We start from the raw sequence: 17,952 nt of genomic DNA, 5'->3' as shown, positions 1-17,952 counted from the left end.
AACTAATGAATGCATCTACACAATTATTACTGTATTGTCAGGCTGCGATTGTCGGACTGATCACTGAGGGCAATAATGTGGAGTTCAGAGGACCGATGCAGACCTTTGTGGACTGGTGTCAGCAAAACCCCCTCCTAATCAACAATAAACAATAAACTGGACTCACAACACAGATGCACTGTACAGGAAGGGTCACAGCAGGCTCTATCTTCAGAGGAGACTGTGGTCTTTTTGAGTGAAGGGGGCACTCCGGAGGACCTTGTATGACTCTGTGATGGCATCAGCCATCCTGTACAATGTGGTCTGCTGGAGCAGCAGCATCACAGAGAGGGAGAGGAAGAAGCTGGACAAAGTCATTAGGAAGTCTAGCTCTGTCCTGGGCTGTTCTCTGGACTCAGTGCAGGAAGTAGGTGACAAAAGGGTCCTGGCAAAACTGACATCCATGCTTGACTATGAGTCATACTCCCTTCAGGATGCCCTGTCTGCTTTGGAGAACAGATTCAGTGACAGACTGATCCATACTTGTATTACACTGTACTGCACATGCACAGAAGGATATGTAGGACGTCAGGATGGGTTAGAACACAGAATCTTTTCAGGGAGCCGAACCAAAAGAGTCGGGTCTTGAAAAAGAGCAGGAACTCTCATTACCAGGGACATTGCATAATACAGTTGTTGACTCGACTGTTACTTTGAAAGTCATACCCGGAAGTCCTGCTATGTAGCGGTACAGCTAGCTTAATGCTAGACTGAAAAGCACACAATCACTTCTGAAGGACGGGAAGAAACACAGTCGTTGTCCGGAACACTTTCTCACTATTTGTACCTTTTTCGGCGACATAAGATAATTATTAGCAGGTAAGAAGTGAGCTATGCGTCCACAGTTGTGTGATATCCACTGCGTTTTTGGCCTGATGTCGGTTCAGGCCGTATTTGTTGGCGTACAAGCCGAGCAGCTCTCTCTTTTCTCACAGATACATCACGTATGGCGCTCTTTGCTTCGAAACGGTTTGCAAAGACCCGCGCCTGTCATGATAATTTGCCACATTTAAAGGGAAATAATCGTAGCTTTTCGGCTTCCAGTGGAAACAATGTCGACGAGTCACATTTTCACACGGTCGACCTTTATATTACAACATGAAAAGGCCTTGGGATAAAAATGTTCGGGGTGTTGATTTTGTTCACAGTGAAAATAGTTTTCAGTTATGGGGAGTTTGGCGGAGAAAAAGAAACTCACACACCCCCTTTAATTCAAAACTTTGTAGGAGAAATTTGCAGCACTTTTTATGTTTCTCTCGTTCTCGTCACAGATTTACCACAGCATCGCCCTGTAGTAAAAGACAGCGATATGAGAGCGTTACAAAGAGGAGCTGGGGTTTAAATAAAGGACATTTAGTGTTGTTTACCCGGCTGTAATGTGTCTTCTCACGCCGAGCTCCGATGCTGTAGCCGCCGCAGTGAAATCTTGGCCCTGCTATCATGGCTGTAATGGCTCTTTATCAAGGCGTCGCAGCACACTGCTATTGCGTTTTTAAAAAAAACATCTACTTTCGTTTGTGGACGCTTAAGGGATAAATATATGTTTTTAAATCTTCACATTTATTGCATCTGAGAGGTGGGCTGCGGGATCATGGAAAGCAGTCTCTCTGCAAATGGCAAATGTCAGCACACATGTAATGGTTTGATCTGCTGTTTTCATTTACTCTGAAGAATACAGTGAATGCTTTTCAAATAATCCTGCATGGAATAGATGAAAATGATTGTTGATGCACATCTGATTAAATCGAAATGCAGCCAGAAAAGATAAAAAGCAAAATGCAACCCACTTCATTTTGATGTGTATGTTTTCTACAAAAAAAAAAAGGCAATTGTCTAAAACTGCAAATTTTCTGCAGGATTTTTTTTTATCATTATTATTATTTTACAAGAGTTCGTTGTTGCAGAATGAGACATAAACACACAGTTACAGCCTGTATATGAAAACGAGGAAACATGTTGCATCATTTTGAAGAAAAGCTACTCGTGGGGGTTTTGTCTGTTTTTGGAGGACACAGCAATGAGAAGCAACTTGGGCTGCACCAAAGATTGTTAATTTAACTTTTGCACATTAGAGACATTTTTGATGAGCTACCTCATATAATTCAGGTGTTGATAAGCCTTTTAAGATAAAAAAAAATAAAATAAAAAATAACACACCAGTCTACAACTATATCTTTAAAAATTCTTGTCAGCTAAAGCAGGTCCTGCAGGTCTTAGGTGCTTCCCTGTTCCAACACACCTGATAAAAATTAAATCGATCGATCAGCTTGTTAAGTTCTGCACAATGACCCATTAATTTGAGTTTTATCTAATTTGATGTAGTTAAAACAGGAGCTGTCGTCCCACAGTTGTCTGCCCAACTTGAGTGATCCGTTGAAGGCTTATTGGACACAAGAATTGCACATTTCAGTGCTGTAGTTCAGTGGTCCCCAACTTATTTTCCGTGGTAACCCTGTTCATGCAGATACTACAAAGCCATGGACCCAACCCGTGCTTGAATCATACTTGGTTTTACGCTTTCAAAAGAATAAATAACGTATTCTGGTTCTGTCCTTCAATAAATTCTAAGTTAAATTAATTAAATTTAACATATAGCCTAACTTTTTTTCCTAAAATAGGGACAATGTTTGGACATTAATCACAATGGCTCTTAATGTTCAAAGCCTCAGGGACCCCCTGTGCTCTTTTGGGGACCCCCTTGGGGCATCCTGGACCCCAGGTTGGGAACCACTTCTCTAGTTTAAGGTTACTTCTGGTAGTATTTGAGTCAAAGTTTAGTTTCCAACAGTTTCTCGGAAAGAGTTTCTAGTGGCTCCTTCCCTGAAGTGCTTAATTCATTATTAAATTAAAAAAACACTTTCACTTTGAGGACGGAAAAAAAGGTTTCACTTTGGCACAGAAGATTATGGACAGTAGACCGACTGTTCGCTGCATGTTATAGTCACATCAACGACTTAATAGCTTGGCTTCTGTTATTTTTAGATGTCTAACTTTTTACCGGTGTTGCCAAAAAGCCCGAGCACTGTTAGTTGGATTGCAGTCAGCTTGACTCGGATATGGGCTAACATTATGAGCTAAAAAAAAAAATGTATAAGCATGTATTAAAGCAGTTTTAATTATGTAACATGTAAAAATGTTTGAAAAACTGCTTTTTTAATATCTGTTCATAGATGGCTCTGTCAGGCTCGTATGAGAATTGTCTCGTTCTCACTTCCATGCTTGTGTTTTTATTTGGATTTTATTTTTTATTCAGACTTTTGGGCACACAGAAAAGGCTTCGGTCATGTCAGGACAGAGGAAAGGAGCTGCAGCGCGGCTGCCCAAATGTGCCTTCTGCAGAAGCAACTGTGACAAGGAATGTGGTCAGCTGCTGGTGTCCGACAGCCAGAAGGTGGCAGCCCACCATAAGTGCATGGTGAGGAGAGTGCATTGTTCTCACCTCTGCCTTTCATCCCGAATGCACAATTCTGATTTGCAGCTCATGTTTTACATGCACAGAGCTGAAATGTTGCACTTTTATACATTAAACCTTATATTAGAGAAGAAGAACAAGGAAATTCTGTTTCATAAAGATGCGTGTTCTCTGCAGCTTTTCTCTTCAGCTTTGGTCACATCACACTCAGACAACGAAAACATTGGAGGATTTTCCATTGAGGACGTAAAAAAGGAGATTAAGAGAGGAAATAAATTGGTAAGTACCCACTTCTCAGTTTAGTATCAGTCACAAATGTCAAGCTGTTTCTCAAAGATTTCTGTCATTTGGGAACGATTATAGGCTCAGAAATGGCACATTTATGGTTGCTTTTCTTTTTAGGACACTGAAAATCTCCAAAAGCTGCCTTTAAGTAATAGTGCCTAACAACAAAAATCACATTTTCCACACAGCCGTTTTTCGAGTTTAGAGGTATTTCAGTATTGACTGGTGGGTATGTCACAATATTTGATTTTCTCGATACAATTAATGTAAAAGAAATTATCATGATTTTACTATTACCATGATTATTATGCGTTAATTACTTTCACAACACTATAAATGTGTAAAATCACAATAACACTCCTTATAGGTCTTTTATTCTATTTTAATTCTATAACATAACAAAAAACAAAGTAAAGTAACCTAGAAGTCATATTCCAGTTAAATGCCCTCTGCTCTGTCAACAATAAATAAATATTACATATTAACTCTGGATTTCTCTCGGATGAAAAAGGCTTCAGGGCTTCCAGCTGAATTTGAGAGGCTTCTTTCTGAAATTAATGTCCCAACAATGATTATTTTCCAGGTTGATTGTTTTGGCTGTCAAAAAAACACGTAAACAGCTGCAACTAATTTATGTAATTCTATTTTTAATGTATTTAAAACATGCGTGGCATGATAAGCCCCGTACATCCATCATTTGATTGTTACGACCGCGAGACACGGACGTGTCTTGAGGCAAGATAGAACAAGATTTTCCCGTAGTTGGCTCAAACGTCGCCGCTCTGGTCACGCTCTGGTCGCAGCTCTGGTCGCCGCCCTGGTCCGCGGCTCTGGTCGCCGCCGTGGTCACTGCTCTGGTCGAGCTCTGGTCCGGGGCTCTGGTCGCGGCTCTAGTCGCGCCCTGGTGGCCACTCTGGTCACGCTCTGGTCGCCGCTCTGGTCCGGGGCTCTGGTCGCGGCTCTAGTCGCTCCCTGGTCGCCACTCTGGTTGCGCTCTGATCGCGCTCTGGTCCGCAGTTCTGGTCGCGCCCTGGTTGCCACTCTGGTCGCCGCTCTGGTCGCCGCCCTGGTCGCGGCTCTGGTCGAGGTCTGGTCCGGGGCTCTGGTCGCGGCTCTAGTCACGCCCTGGTCGCAGCTCTGGTCGCCGCCCTGGTCAGCGCTCTGGTCGCAGCTCTGGTCAGCGCCCTGGTCGCGCTCTGGTTGCAGCTCTGGTCAGCGCCCTGGTCGCCACTCTGGTCGCCGCTCTGATCGCCGCCCTGGTCGCCGCCCTGGTCAGCGCTCTGGTCGCAGCTCTGGTCAGCGCCCTGGTCGCGCTCTGGTTGCAGCTCTGGTCAGCGCCCTGGTCGCCACTCTGGTCGCCGCCCTGGTCAGCGCCCTGGTCGCACCTCTGGTCAGCGCCCTGGTCGCGCTCTGGTTGCAGCTCTGGTCAGCGCCCTGGTCGCCACTCTGGTCGCGCTCTGGTTGCAGCTCTGGTCAGCGCCCTGGTCGCGCTCTGGTTGCAGCTCTGGTCAGCGCCCTGGTCGCCACTCTGGTCGCGCTCTGGTTGCAGCTCTGGTCAGCGCCCTGGTCGCGCTCTGGTCGCAGCTCTGGTCAGCGCTTGTCGCCGCCCTGGTCAGCGCCCTGGTCGCCACTCTGGTCGTCTCCCTCGTCCGCGGCTCTGGTCGCCGCTCTGGTCGTCTCCCTCGTCCGCGGCTCTGGTCGCGCTCTGGTCATCTCCCTCCCAGCTGCTTCCTCCTCTCTCCCTCCCTCTCCTGTTGTAAGGCTGTTGGTGATCAGCTGATCGGCTTTTCTGTTGCAAGTACTGTCGCTCTTTGTGTTGTCTTTGTTTTTGCATGTGTCCATTGGGCTTTTGGACAATTCCTTTGACATGATGTCCTGGTTTTAGAGGCAGCCTCGTTATCATGCTGGTTGTTGGATCACTAAACTCCGGATGGCGTTCAGGTCTGAACTCTTAACCGGGCCACTCCAAAATGTTTGTTTTTAATTAATGATTTCTTTACTACTTTTGTTACTAATATTGGATCATTGTTTGTTAAGACAAAGGTCTGCTAGGATTTTCAGGTTAAAGCGTGATGTTGGCATATTTGTAAAACTTGTCCCTGAACATCTAACATAGTGTTGTACAATATTGTCACCAAGTGGCACCATCTCTGCTAGTACCGGGTCGGATCCCCTTTTTACCTTCAGAATCGCCTTAATTCTTGGTGCCATAGATCCAACAAGCTGTTGGAAACCTTCCTTCTGCTGCTGTAGCCCATCTGCTTCCAGGCTGGATGTGTTGCATGTTCAGAGATGCTGTTCTGCAGATCTTGGTTAGAACCAAGGCTTCCTGTTGCATTTCCATCACCTCCAACCAGTCTGCCCCGTCTCCTCTGACCTCTGCAGGTCATCTTGACCATGTCTGCATGAATGAATGTATTGAGCTGCTGCCATGTGATTGGCTGATTAGATATTTGTGTTAACCCTGATAATGTGGCCGGTGAATGTATTTCTTTGGAGTAGGGTTGTGAAAAAAAGATCATTCTCAAATACTAATCTATTTCAAAATTTATTATCTGCTTGGATATTAATCAGCACACATATCAATCCTTGAATGTCTCTTTGGCGTCTGCTGGTTCGCGGAAAAAACCACCCGTCTATACACATTTTAAACAGGCACTGCAGCGGTCAGCCCGCCAGGAAGAGAAGGAGACTTCTGCTCCATGACCAGCCTGAAAATACTGGCTGATCATGCCCTGGCTTAATGTAGACAAAAACATTAAAAAAGCTAACCTGTTTAAATGTTTTTAAATAAATAATCTAATTTTAAAAAGTTGATAATCTTAACTAGTTTGTTTCTTCTACTGTTTACTTGATGTATTTTAAAGAAAAGTACACTAACCCAAGGTTGGAAGTTTTTTTTTAGTTTCAATTGAACTTTAAAATAATGTATTTATTTTACATTGTTAATGCCTTTTCTTATATTTATTAATACATTTTGTTGTATTGTTTGGATTGTGTTGTTATTTTTGTGGTGTTCTTACTGATTAAAAGAAATAAATACATTTTTCCCCTCTATAGTATCGACAATAGTATCAAGTATCAAGCACCATACTTATATCGGTATCGAGTTTGGAATTTTAGAGTCATTACAGCCCTACTTTGGAGTGAAATTATTAATTCAGTTCAGCTTTATTTTCAAACAAAATCATATGAAAGCTCTTTACACACATGCTTCACTCGAGTCAAATTCTGCACAGTCCAATTAAATCCAATTAAATCCAGCTCCATCCAGCCTTTTATGAACGAGACAAAGAAAAATGCAGAATGCGCCACATTTTCGGTTCAGTTCAGTGTCCCTGTTGAATGTTTGCATGGAGGTGGGCAACAATGCAGCCACTTAGGAATTTGTATTACTGAACAATCTGATCTGTTTTTTATTTTTTTCCAGATGTGCTCTTCATGTCACCGACCAGGCGCGACTATCGGCTGCGATGTGAAGACGTGCCGGAGGACGTATCACTACTATTGTGCTGTGAAGGACAAAGCCCAGATCAAAGAGAATCCCTCACAAGGGATTTACCTGTAAGTGACTGTAGCTCTGGACTCTGGAATATCAGCCTACGTATAGTTAATAAACAAAGAATTAGAAAAACTGCTGATTCGTGTTCAAACATCCATCATACATGGTTATCTCCGAGGCCTGCAGGGGAGGTGGCATTCGAATTAAATTCCTTCATTTCCTTCTAATTACAGTGTTTACTGTCGCAAACATCGGGATGCTTCTCAGGATGACATTCAGGGTAAAGTATGCTCCTGCTGTCTGTTTAAAACTTCCAGGCAACGTGTACCATCATGTCTGCAGCTGTTTGGATTGTTTAGTAAAGAACTGACTGAGTCATGTAATAAACTATAATTCTGCTCCAAAACATAATGAGATTGAAATCTTATAGAAGCAGCAGTTAATTAGTTCCTCCTGAACTTCGACAGTTTGGTCCCATGAACGTGTAAGGATAAACATTCTTGTGGTGTTGTGGCTAAAGAAGAAAAAGAAAAAAAGATCTCTCTTTACTAACTGAACCTTCTACAGTTTGTAAAGCAAACTAAATCCTGCTGTGTCCAAACACACCCATCTTCCTTTTAAGATGTGGTGCTGATGGAGCGACTGGTGGATCTGATTAAATAAAATCTCCTGGTGAGTCTAGTTGGGTTTTAACCCGGAGGTCAGGGCATGACCCCCATCTCCTAATAAAACTGATCATTATAATAAAAAAAACAAAACAGTGTTGTAGTACATTTTAATTATCAAAGATAAGTGGGATCTTGGATCTTTATGGAGGGATATTTCTTGTGGTTGAGGGAACAGATGGTTTTAGGAAGATTAAATCCCACCCTGACTGCAGCTTGTTCTTAAATGAATGAATAGTTTTTTTCCCGTAGAGAAATTATAACATTAGGCTCTGTAATATCTTGCCATTTTTTTTAAATAAAGGATCAAAAGTTATTTTAAAAGTCTGAGAGGCATTACTGTAATTTTATTTTTGTATTTTAATGAACCAAACCTCAGAAAATATCACAGACTTTGTTCATAGATGTTGATTTTCAATTAAAAGTGTTTGTAGAATTAGTTCTTTGCTAAGAACAAACCAAAGATGCGTCAGATTTTCATTCGTTCTTCTTGAAAAGTTCATAAGCAGGACGTAAGTTTTCTTTGTAAGAACGGTTGCTGAGTGAGGCTCTTTGTTTGATTCGTTCGGATTTAGATTTTTGTTTGTCGTTACCCAGAATCATTCACTGTCGTGGATCTTGCTTCGACTGGTTAATTCAGATCAGCAGCTTTTGCCTTCACTGTGACTGTTTCGTCTTTAGATGACGAGGGTGGTGTGGCCAACGACTCAGATTCATCCCCTCCTCAAAGCAGAGGTAGGGGAAGGTTTGAGAAGGGGAGAACCAAGGTCGGCTCTCGTGGCCAGTCAGAAGAATCCCGCTCTACCTCCTCACAGGCAGCAGAAGAGGAGAGCTCCTCCCATGTAAATGCACTTACTGAAATTGGTTTGACTGGTTGGTTTTCTGGCTCATGTTGCTTTAACGGTGCCGTGTGGTTTAGCGGGACAGGTCACCTCTTCGGACCAGTCCGGGAGATGGCGGCCAGCGCTGTGGATTCTGCCACGCTGGAGAGGAAGAAAATGAAACTAGAGGGATGCTACATACGGACAACTCCAAGAAAGTGGCTGCACACTACAAGTGCATGGTAGGATTGTTTAGCCGAGGGATCTTATTATACCGTAAATGTTTTTTAAAGCTCTGCCAGCTGCATTTCTCAGTAACTTCCCATCTCTTTCAGCTTTTCTCCTCGGGGACGGTACAGCTGACCACTACATCACGGGCCGAATTTGGAAACTTTGACGTGAAAACCGTTATCCAGGAAATCAAACGAGGGAAAAGAATGGTGGGAAGCTTAATGCCACACAGTCCAAATAAATGAGGATAAAAAAAAATAAAAAATCTGTCTCATATTTACATTTTTGTATTGGTTTAACTTGTTTTTTTCCCCCCAGAAATGCACATTGTGTACTCAGCTGGGTGCTACCATTGGGTGTGAAATCAAGGCGTGTGTGAAGACCTACCATTATCACTGCGGTCTGCAGGACAAAGCCAAATACATCGAAAACATGGCCCGTGGTATTTACAAGTGAGCTCACGCTTTACAGATTTCATTTTTCCTTTTTTATTACTTTCTTAACAAATTATTTGTAATGATCCATGAATTTACTGACAAACTGCTTTTAATATCTGATAATCCACGCTGGAATATAAAACAAATCTGGTTATAAAAAGTTATCAAAACCTGGTAAAGAAATTGCTTCAAACTGTTACAAAGGTTGTCATTTTTCTATTTAGTTAGATATTTGACAGTTTTGTCATCTCTAGTCTGCAGGACGCAAATTGTTATTTTCTGGTCACAATTTTGCCATAAAAAGAGCAAAAAACATTACATTTCACAATATTTCTCAAATTTTCTCACAGCCGCTCCGCTACCTTCTGTATCTGACCTGTTAATATTAACTAGTGTAACAAATGTTGTGCCACGTTAAGTTTGATGGTAACATGGACATGTAGAATTTAGTGTCAGATTGACAGCTGTTCACCAGAATTTACAGTGCTGCTGTTATTCTCTGCTCTCTGGTTGGATTGCGTTCTGCCCTGATGTGGTCACACTGCACCAGCTGCAGAAAGCATCAAACACTAACCTACGGGCCCAGATGTAGCTCGAGGTTACGTTACCTGACTCCTAACCTAAGAAACTTCTGTAAAGGGCTTCAAAATATATTGATCGAACAGACTGAACGTAATCCGTCCTTTTGGAATCTTTAATAGATATTTGACTGTCTGCAGGACTTTTCAAACAACAAGCCACTGCCAGAGTTTGTTTTTATAGTGGCTGCAAAGAACCACGTTTGTATGTTAGAGCTTTCATATTGTTATCAAGAGATTAGCAGAAACAATTTAGCATTTCTTCTTCAACTATGTGAACAAGTGGAAAGGTATCAACATGCAAACAGATGCTCAGAGTCTGCTGGCACTGTGGGGGGAAGCTTATCTCCAGGAAAGTTCTGCCCTGGAGAGCTGCATCGCTACTGTAACCACATAGTCGCTGTTGCCAAAATCATAACCACGGCAACCAATACAGACGCTTTGATTCCAAGGTAATGCTTAAAAAATATGATCACTTCCAAACAATAGTGTTGACATTACATCCTAAGTACAGCCTGAGAGCCACGTTATCCTACAGGTTTTAATAAAGCATAGTTTTCATTTTAAATACATTTTCCTCTTAATTTCTTATTTCTGAACAGCTGTCTCTGCTCAGCCTGCAGCTTTCTGTGTTTTATTTAGTCATTTATTTGAATGGGACGGTGCATATTAATGAACTTAAAATGTCCACTACATGCACGCCGAACATGTGATTATATGATTTCTGGAGTTTGCAGATAATTCAAGTGATCTGCTTTATCAGATAATGGCTGTTTTCTGATTGTGAGAGATAGAACACCTACATTCCTCCCCAAGTCTCCAAAGTCTTTGTGCATGTAGTTTATTTTCATTTGTTTAGTTTTAGTTTTTTTTTTTTTTACATCTTTGCTTGTGCAAAAAATGGTGTCACTTCCATATTTTCAATGACTTCCATTAAATAGATGGAAACAGCGTCATCACAACTTTTTTTTCCAAAAACTTTATTGACGGTTCAACAACAGTACAACAAAAAGGAGGAAGGGACACCTGCAGCAGAAAATAAATAAAACCAAAAAAAGAAACATTTTAAAAATACACATTTACACATTTTTGTTAAGTTTACATTTTGATAGAAAATAATTTCAAAACATTAATTTTCTTTATAAATTTAAGTGTGTGAAAATAAAAACTTCATGGAAAATTTTTGTCCAAATGAAGTGGATATAAATTTAGATTTGTACCAAAAAACATTTACAATTATACAGTCAAAAACCTGTTTAATCACATTTCATTAAAAGGTCTAGTAATTCTCTTCAAAGCCAAAACTGTCTCAAAAATTCCTTGGAAAGGGTTTATGTCCCTGTTAATGTTAAAATTAATGTTCTTTACTTTTGGAGCAACTTGAAATTTAACATATCCGTCCATCCATTTTCTGCCGCTTATCCGGAGCCGCGGGGGCAGCTGCCTAAGCAGGGACACCCAGACTTCCCTCTCCCCGGCCACATTCACCAGCTCGTCCGGAGGGATCCCGAAGCGTTCCCAGGCCAGCCGAGAGATGTAGTCCGTCCAGCTTGTCCTGGGCCTTCCCCGGGGCCTCTTTCCGGTGGGACGTGCCCGGAACTCCTCACCAGGGAAGCGTCCAGGAGGCATCCTAACCAGATGCCCGAGCCACCTCTCGATGTGGAGGAGCAGCGGCTCTACTCTGAGCCCCTCCCGGATCACCGAGCTTCTCACCCTATCTCTAAGGGAGAGCCCGGCCACCCTGCGGAGGAAACTCATTGTATTCCCAAACTTGTTCTGTCGGTCACTACCCACAGCTCATGACCATTGGTGAGGGTAGGAACGTAGATCAGCCGGTAAATCGAGAGCTTTGCCTTTTGGCTCAGCTCCTTCTTCACCACGACAGACCGATGCAAAGTCCGCATCACTGCAGACGCCGCACCGATCCGCCTGTCAATCTCCCTCTCCATTCTTCCCTCACTCATGAACAAGACCCCGAGATACGTCACCTCATTGCCGATCCGGAAAAGGCACTCCACCCTGTTCCAGCTGAGGACCATGGTCGAAGATTTGGAGGTGCTGATTCTTAGGGGGTGAATTTAACTTATTTACTCTTTAATTTCATCTTCGGAGGCGCCGTCACAGTGTGAGCGGGACATAAATGGAAAAACGCGATGACGTGCAGCAGCAGGAAGTCGGACATACAAAATAAAACAGCCACGTGTTTATTTTGAAGGTCTATTGTTTCCAACATTAACAGCTAACTCTAAGACTCGGGGCACCGCCATGTTCAACAAGTTCAACAGTGAGCTTTGAAAGTAACAGGAAGTTACGTGACTACGTACATATGTATGTACTCCAAAAGAAATCCGATAATGGACTGGAAAATGTTTTTCAAATGTCACATGCTTCAGATCTTTTAAGAGGGATCTTATTTGTTACTAGTCTCTCTGAAGTTGTGCAGTTTGATTACAATGATCTAATTATTCCCAGTTATCGGTTTTTGATGATAATTTAAACGAGCTCATTGTTGAAAACTTTATTGTATTTCTTTCCTCCTGAAGTGGCAGAGAGTAGGTGGCGCCATAACAGGCACCAACTCAGAAACAGTTAAAGCAGCCAAGTTTGGATCGTCTACAGTTATGCTGAATAAAAGTCAACTGTAAAGATCTGCACCATGACAACAGCAGCCAATTTTGGTGATGGCTGTTAATAAACCAAATATATTAATTCTGCAATTAATACTAATTCTGAAGACCTCTGGAATGTACGATTATACTTGTTTGTATTACTGAACTTCTTATAAACGGTTTTGTGTTTTCTTAGGCTATATTGCAAGAACCACAGCGGCAACGAGGAGCGGGATGAGGAGGACGAGGAGCGAGAGAATCGCAGCAGAGAGAGGGCAGCCATTGACCACGGAGGAACACCGTCCACACAAGTCAATGGCAACTAGGTATGACGCAGCACAGGCATCCAAAATGACTGATTAACTGGCTGGATGTCACAATTACTGAATTTCACAACTAATCATGGTTATAAATGCCAAGATTAATTAATCGTAAATATCATCACTTTCCCAAAATGATTACGTCTGAACTGTACCTGGCCGATCAGCGCAGCGTTCACAAAGAACGGAAACAAAGCTGCATCCGCTCGCTGCTGCTGGTGTTGCTTGCTTTTGTTCCATGTGTGTTGCAGAAGAGGCGTGTTGGAGAGGAAACTATGGCGGAGGAAGAGTTTTTCCCTCCAAACAAGCAGATTTAGGCTATGTCCACACGGCGCTGAAGCCGGTTCAGGTGTGAAAACGGTGACGAAAACTAGAAGAAAGGCTTCAACATTCCCACGACAAGCTGTAGTACATACTACAGGCTGTGGGGGCGCTAAAGAGTAACACTCCAAAGCTAGAGCAGAACAACGCATGCGCAGATAAAGGCTCACTGCGTGTTGCAGGAAGTTCACATCAGAAGCAGAGAAGAGAAGATAGCTGAGGATTCACTGCAAAGCAAAGGAGAAACATTTCTTTGGACTAATGAAGAAGTCGAGCATCTTCTTCAAAAAATGCTTGACTATAAACATAAAAAACTAGAGGAAGGGTGGATTGGGAATCGCTGTGTGTTCGTCACATTGACGTCTTATCCTCGAGTTGTGCGGCTTTGCTGTCTGCACCGTACCGCAGACGGTAGAGGACTCGAACCGATCCACGTTGGTACCTGGCTTCAGACATGGTCGGTTTCATGGAGGCTAATCCCTGGCTTCGTGGGGATGAAAGGGCGGTTGGCTGAAATACTTTTGCGGTGCAATCCGACGTCGTGGGGACGGCCCCTAAGTCATCTTTGTCGGTTTTCATCTGCTTTTGATGCTTAGATAGATTGAGGGATAGATTTGCTCTTTATTTTTTTAAATTGCTGATATTTATAAATCTTATCGTTTTTGGCCTCAGTTTACACAAACGTGATTAAAAAGAGATTTTTGTTGAATATATTTACTTTTTTCTTCTGTTATATATTGTCCAACTAATAAAAGTGTGCAAATAAGCCTAATTTAGTTGGCCTATACATGGGTTGGCGGGAGTGGGTGGGAGTGACTGAGAGTAGAGGTCCGAATTTTAGTAGGAGTAGGAGGCAGTGGGGATGAAGAGGGCTCTACTTCCGAGTCCCGTAAAGACATTGTACATGAGATGGCCTTCAAACAGTAGATTTTAATTTTAATCTCTCCTCTAGAATGGAAGTGAGTCCTGATCACCTTGTTGATCCTGTTCTTGTCTTCTACAGAGATACTACCAGCCCAACAGAGGATTTCTTTTGTCCTTCAATGTTTGGTTTTGGTTTTAATGTGATGTTTTTGTACCGAGCAAAATAAATCTACCTTTGGGTATCCATAAATACCTTAACCTTGAGGTGCTTCAGCCTTGTCAATCTGTTTTCCCTGAGAGAAATCCAGAGTTAATATGTAGTATTTATTTATGGTTACATAGCAGAGAGGATATAGTTAGTTTGGTTACTTTACTCCTATATGATTAATAATGTTGGCATCAGAGGATAGAAATAAATAAATCTAATAGACCTTTAAGGAGTGTTAATGTGATTATGGCGTTAATTTATGTGTTAACTGTTATAATCAAAAAACTAAATGATTATCTCTTTGACAAAAATTATACTAAGTCTAAATCTATAATGGTGACATCCCTGGTCCACATTACATTCAGTTTTCCTACATTAGCTGTAAAAGAGCAGTAAATTAACATTTCCTCGTGTGTGTGTGTGTTTTTTTTACAGGTTTGGCTGAAATGTTTTATGTGAAGAAAAGCAGAAGACGACATGGGAGAGCTATTTTTTATACTAAATCTTAGCCAACTCTCCAAGTTGTGGTCTCGGGCTCTCATGAGTCTTTCACTTGGTTTCTTCCGGTAAATGGACATAATGTTCCAACGTGCACCAGATGTCGTCTTCATGAAAAACCTGTTTTGAGTTGACTGGGCGAGCTTTTCACAGACTGGTGTTACTCCAGCATCGGACTGCTGCAGCATCACGAAAAGCCACGGCTCATCGAATCCAAGACTCAAGTCAGGACCACCGACTGACACCATGAATAAAAGCTGATGGACTGATTTTTTTGATTGTCACTCACTGCCTGTGCCCCCTCCCCAGATTACATGAACCACACTTGCTGAAAGCTGAAGCATTCTTTCCCTCCTTTAGCCTCTGAAGGACTCACTTTTAAGAGGGGTCTTATTTGTTACTAGTCTCTCTGAAGTTGTGCAGTTTGATTACCTTGTTACTGTAATCATGTCTTAAGAATATTTTAGCCTTTCTTTCTTGATATGTAGTATTTTGCTACTGTATTATCATCATGAGTACTTTTGAATATCTGGATCTCAGAAAGTCACAAGTTTTGCCAGCATGCACTTGGTTTTCCCACTGGTAAAGGTGGTGGTTTTTTATTTGGCTGCTAAAGGGCGCAGTAGAGCCCTTTAGAGAAGTTGGCTCGACTCTGTTTGATGTGTTGTTACTCGTATCTCAACAAATGTATCCATGAATGATTGGAATAGAAAATATTTTATTTTACACACCACTGTGTGAACGGAGTGTTTCTTTTGAACCCCGAGGCAGAGCCCGGTCCAAGAACGTCAGAGGTGAGGATTTCTGGTGAGGAATGTTGCACCAGCTACAAAGACACATTAAATGTATGTTACCCTGCTATCTAATGCCCGCTGTAGCTGCACGCTCAGTGACTAATACAGATGATTTGTTTTTTAAAGCAAAATATTGCCCTGTTTTATTTCCTTAGATCTTTAGATTTATAAGAAAAATCTGAAGAAAGTTGAAACTGAAATAATAAATCATGAGTATAAAGGTAAACAGTTGTAAATGATGCTTCTACATATTAATCGGCAGATTCCTGTTAGTTCGAGTCCTTGTCTAAATGCTGATCAGTATTTTAGGGAATGAATTGTTGGCCTGTGGGTATGCAAAATGTACAGTTTCAAAAGTATTTGGCAGGAAGAAGCTGCTGCAGTTAATTATCCTAAGGATCTGAAATTAAATTAAAATGTACTAATTCTTAGAAAGGAAATTCTAAATAGAAAAGTGATAAAAGTCTAATCTACTCTTATCAGACACTTTATTAGGTACATGTGTTCAATTGCGTAATGCAAATTGCAAATCAGCCAAACATTGCAACATGTAGAAATGGTCAAGACAACTTACCAAGTTTATATAGCATTTAAAACAAAAAAACATGTTTGACCAAAGCGCTGCACAAAGGGTAAAACACAGGAGACTTAAAAACAAAAGAACTTTAAAACTGAAGTAAATAAGAAGCCAGTGCAATGAGAGCAACACCAGACTGATGTGCTCTTGTTTTCCACTAACTGAAGGCATGACAGAGTGACCTGGCTAATTCCTGCAGCAATAATCCAACCGGGAGGTTATAAAAGCATGGATTACTGATTCCAGGTCAAACCCAGAAAGGAAGGGTTAAACTCGGAGATGAAAAAAAGATGATTTTATCACACCATTAACATGGTCAAACCTAAGGGCAGCATCTATTTTTACACCTAAGTTGGTGACAACAGACTTCAAATGTGGGGTCAGAGCAGAGAGATCAGGTCAAGAGAGACTGAAAGGACAATTAGGACCAAGTAAAACCACTTTGGTTTAACGTCGTTAAAGTGAAAAAAATTAAGACCCATCCATGACCTGATATCTCAGTCAAGAAGGGGATGAAAAGAGTGAGCATGACTTGCTGAAACTCAAACTGAACATCAGATAGGAGAAGAAAGTAAAGGTAAAGAAGCTGAGACTACAATGGGGGGGATTCTTGGCACACTTTGGGATGTGGTCAAATGGGAGATTCTCATCATGGATGGCGCTGACAAATCTGCAGCAACTGTGTGATGCTGTCATGTCAGTATGCAGAAAAATATTCGAGGAATGTTTCCAACACCTTGTTTAATTAAGACAGTTTTGAAGGAAAAAGAGGGTCCAACTTGGCTTAGGTGGGCGTGATTATAACATATCTAATACCTTACAAACAGATAATCGTGGTCATGGTTCCGTAACCGACTCCATTCACCTGCATTACAAAAGCAGGGGGGAGCTGAAAGAAATGATTCATGATGCAAATCATGGGAACAGAGTTGCGAGCCTTGAAAACCTGAATAACTGAGGCCCAGATCTACCACACCAAGCAGGACCCCAGGTGCAGGCTGCGCAAAGAGGTCCCTGAAACAATCCAGCAAGGTAAGAATACATGGAGCGCCATAACCAAGTAGCCGGCATAATGTACAGAAACATCTGTGCAGCATATGGACTGGAGACCCTAGGTCACAATGGGAAACACCTCCCAAGGTGGTGGAGAATGAGAGGGCTAGGTCCTGTAGGACTTCCAGATACAGACCGACAAAATGGTGGTGGCCAACCATCTGGACATTGTGATCATGGATAAGCAGCAAAGGAAAGCCGTAGTGATCGATGTAGCCATCCCCAACGATAAAAATATCTGGAGAAATACCAAGGACTCAAGGAAGAACTGGAAAAAGCCTGGAAGGTGAAGGCAACAGTGGTACCAGTGGTCATCGGAGTACTGGGGGCCCCACACTGGAGAAGTGGCTCCAACAGATACTTGGAGAAACAACATCTCCATTCAGAAGAGCACAGTCCTAGCAACAGCTTAGATACCGCACAAGACCTGCAAACTCCCAGGACTCTGGTAGAGGACCAGAGCTTGACATGAACAGCCACCCAGCCTACCTAGGGAAGATGGGAGGGTGGATAATTTCAAATTAATTCAAATTAGACACTGAAATTGTTACATTTTTACTTCTGTGAAATTACTAATAACATGTCTTTATAACTAAATATGTGTCATAGGGCAGTAAAAAAAACGTTTTTTTCTCTCTCTTTAAAAACTATTTCTTACTGTTTTTCTTGTTGACAACATACTGAGAATTCGCAGCCTCGTGCTCCCCAGCTCGAGACTTCCCCGCTACTCTCCAAACT

The 17,952-nt window shown here is 42.0% G+C and overlaps 1 protein-coding gene across 1 annotated transcript; it reads left to right on the top strand.

Moving 5' to 3' along the window:
- Positions 1–702: 702 nt before the first annotated feature.
- phf6 (PHD finger protein 6) lies at positions 703–15,518 on the top strand. The gene is made up of 11 exons (XM_041991073.1): positions 703–858; positions 3,293–3,454; positions 3,629–3,730; positions 7,167–7,300; positions 7,472–7,518; positions 8,585–8,745; positions 8,823–8,966; positions 9,060–9,164; positions 9,274–9,407; positions 12,776–12,905; positions 14,728–15,518. Exons 2-10 carry the CDS (start codon positions 3,323–3,325, stop codon positions 12,903–12,905), a joined length of 1,089 nt encoding a protein of 362 aa, XP_041847007.1. The 5' UTR covers positions 703–858; positions 3,293–3,322; the 3' UTR covers positions 14,728–15,518.
- Positions 15,519–17,952: the final 2,434 nt, after the last annotated feature.

This window comes from Melanotaenia boesemani, chromosome 7 (assembly GCF_017639745.1).
Source record: "Melanotaenia boesemani isolate fMelBoe1 chromosome 7, fMelBoe1.pri, whole genome shotgun sequence".
NCBI classification, from domain to species: domain Eukaryota; kingdom Metazoa; phylum Chordata; class Actinopteri; order Atheriniformes; family Melanotaeniidae; genus Melanotaenia; species Melanotaenia boesemani.
The sequence above is the reverse complement of the archived record's forward strand: the minus strand, read 5'-3'. Positions and strand labels throughout refer to the sequence as shown.

Excerpts from the sequence above, each read along its gene's own strand:
- phf6 (XM_041991073.1), top strand. The coding sequence starts at position 3,323 with ATGTCAGGACAGAGGAAAGGAGCTGCAGCGCGGCTGCCCAAATGTGCC. Across the intron at positions 7,301-7,471 it reads CCCTCACAAGGGATTTACCT|TGTTTACTGTCGCAAACATC; the intron begins GTAAGTGACTGT and ends TTCTAATTACAG. Across the intron at positions 8,967-9,059 it reads CTGCACACTACAAGTGCATG|CTTTTCTCCTCGGGGACGGT; the intron begins GTAGGATTGTTT and ends CATCTCTTTCAG.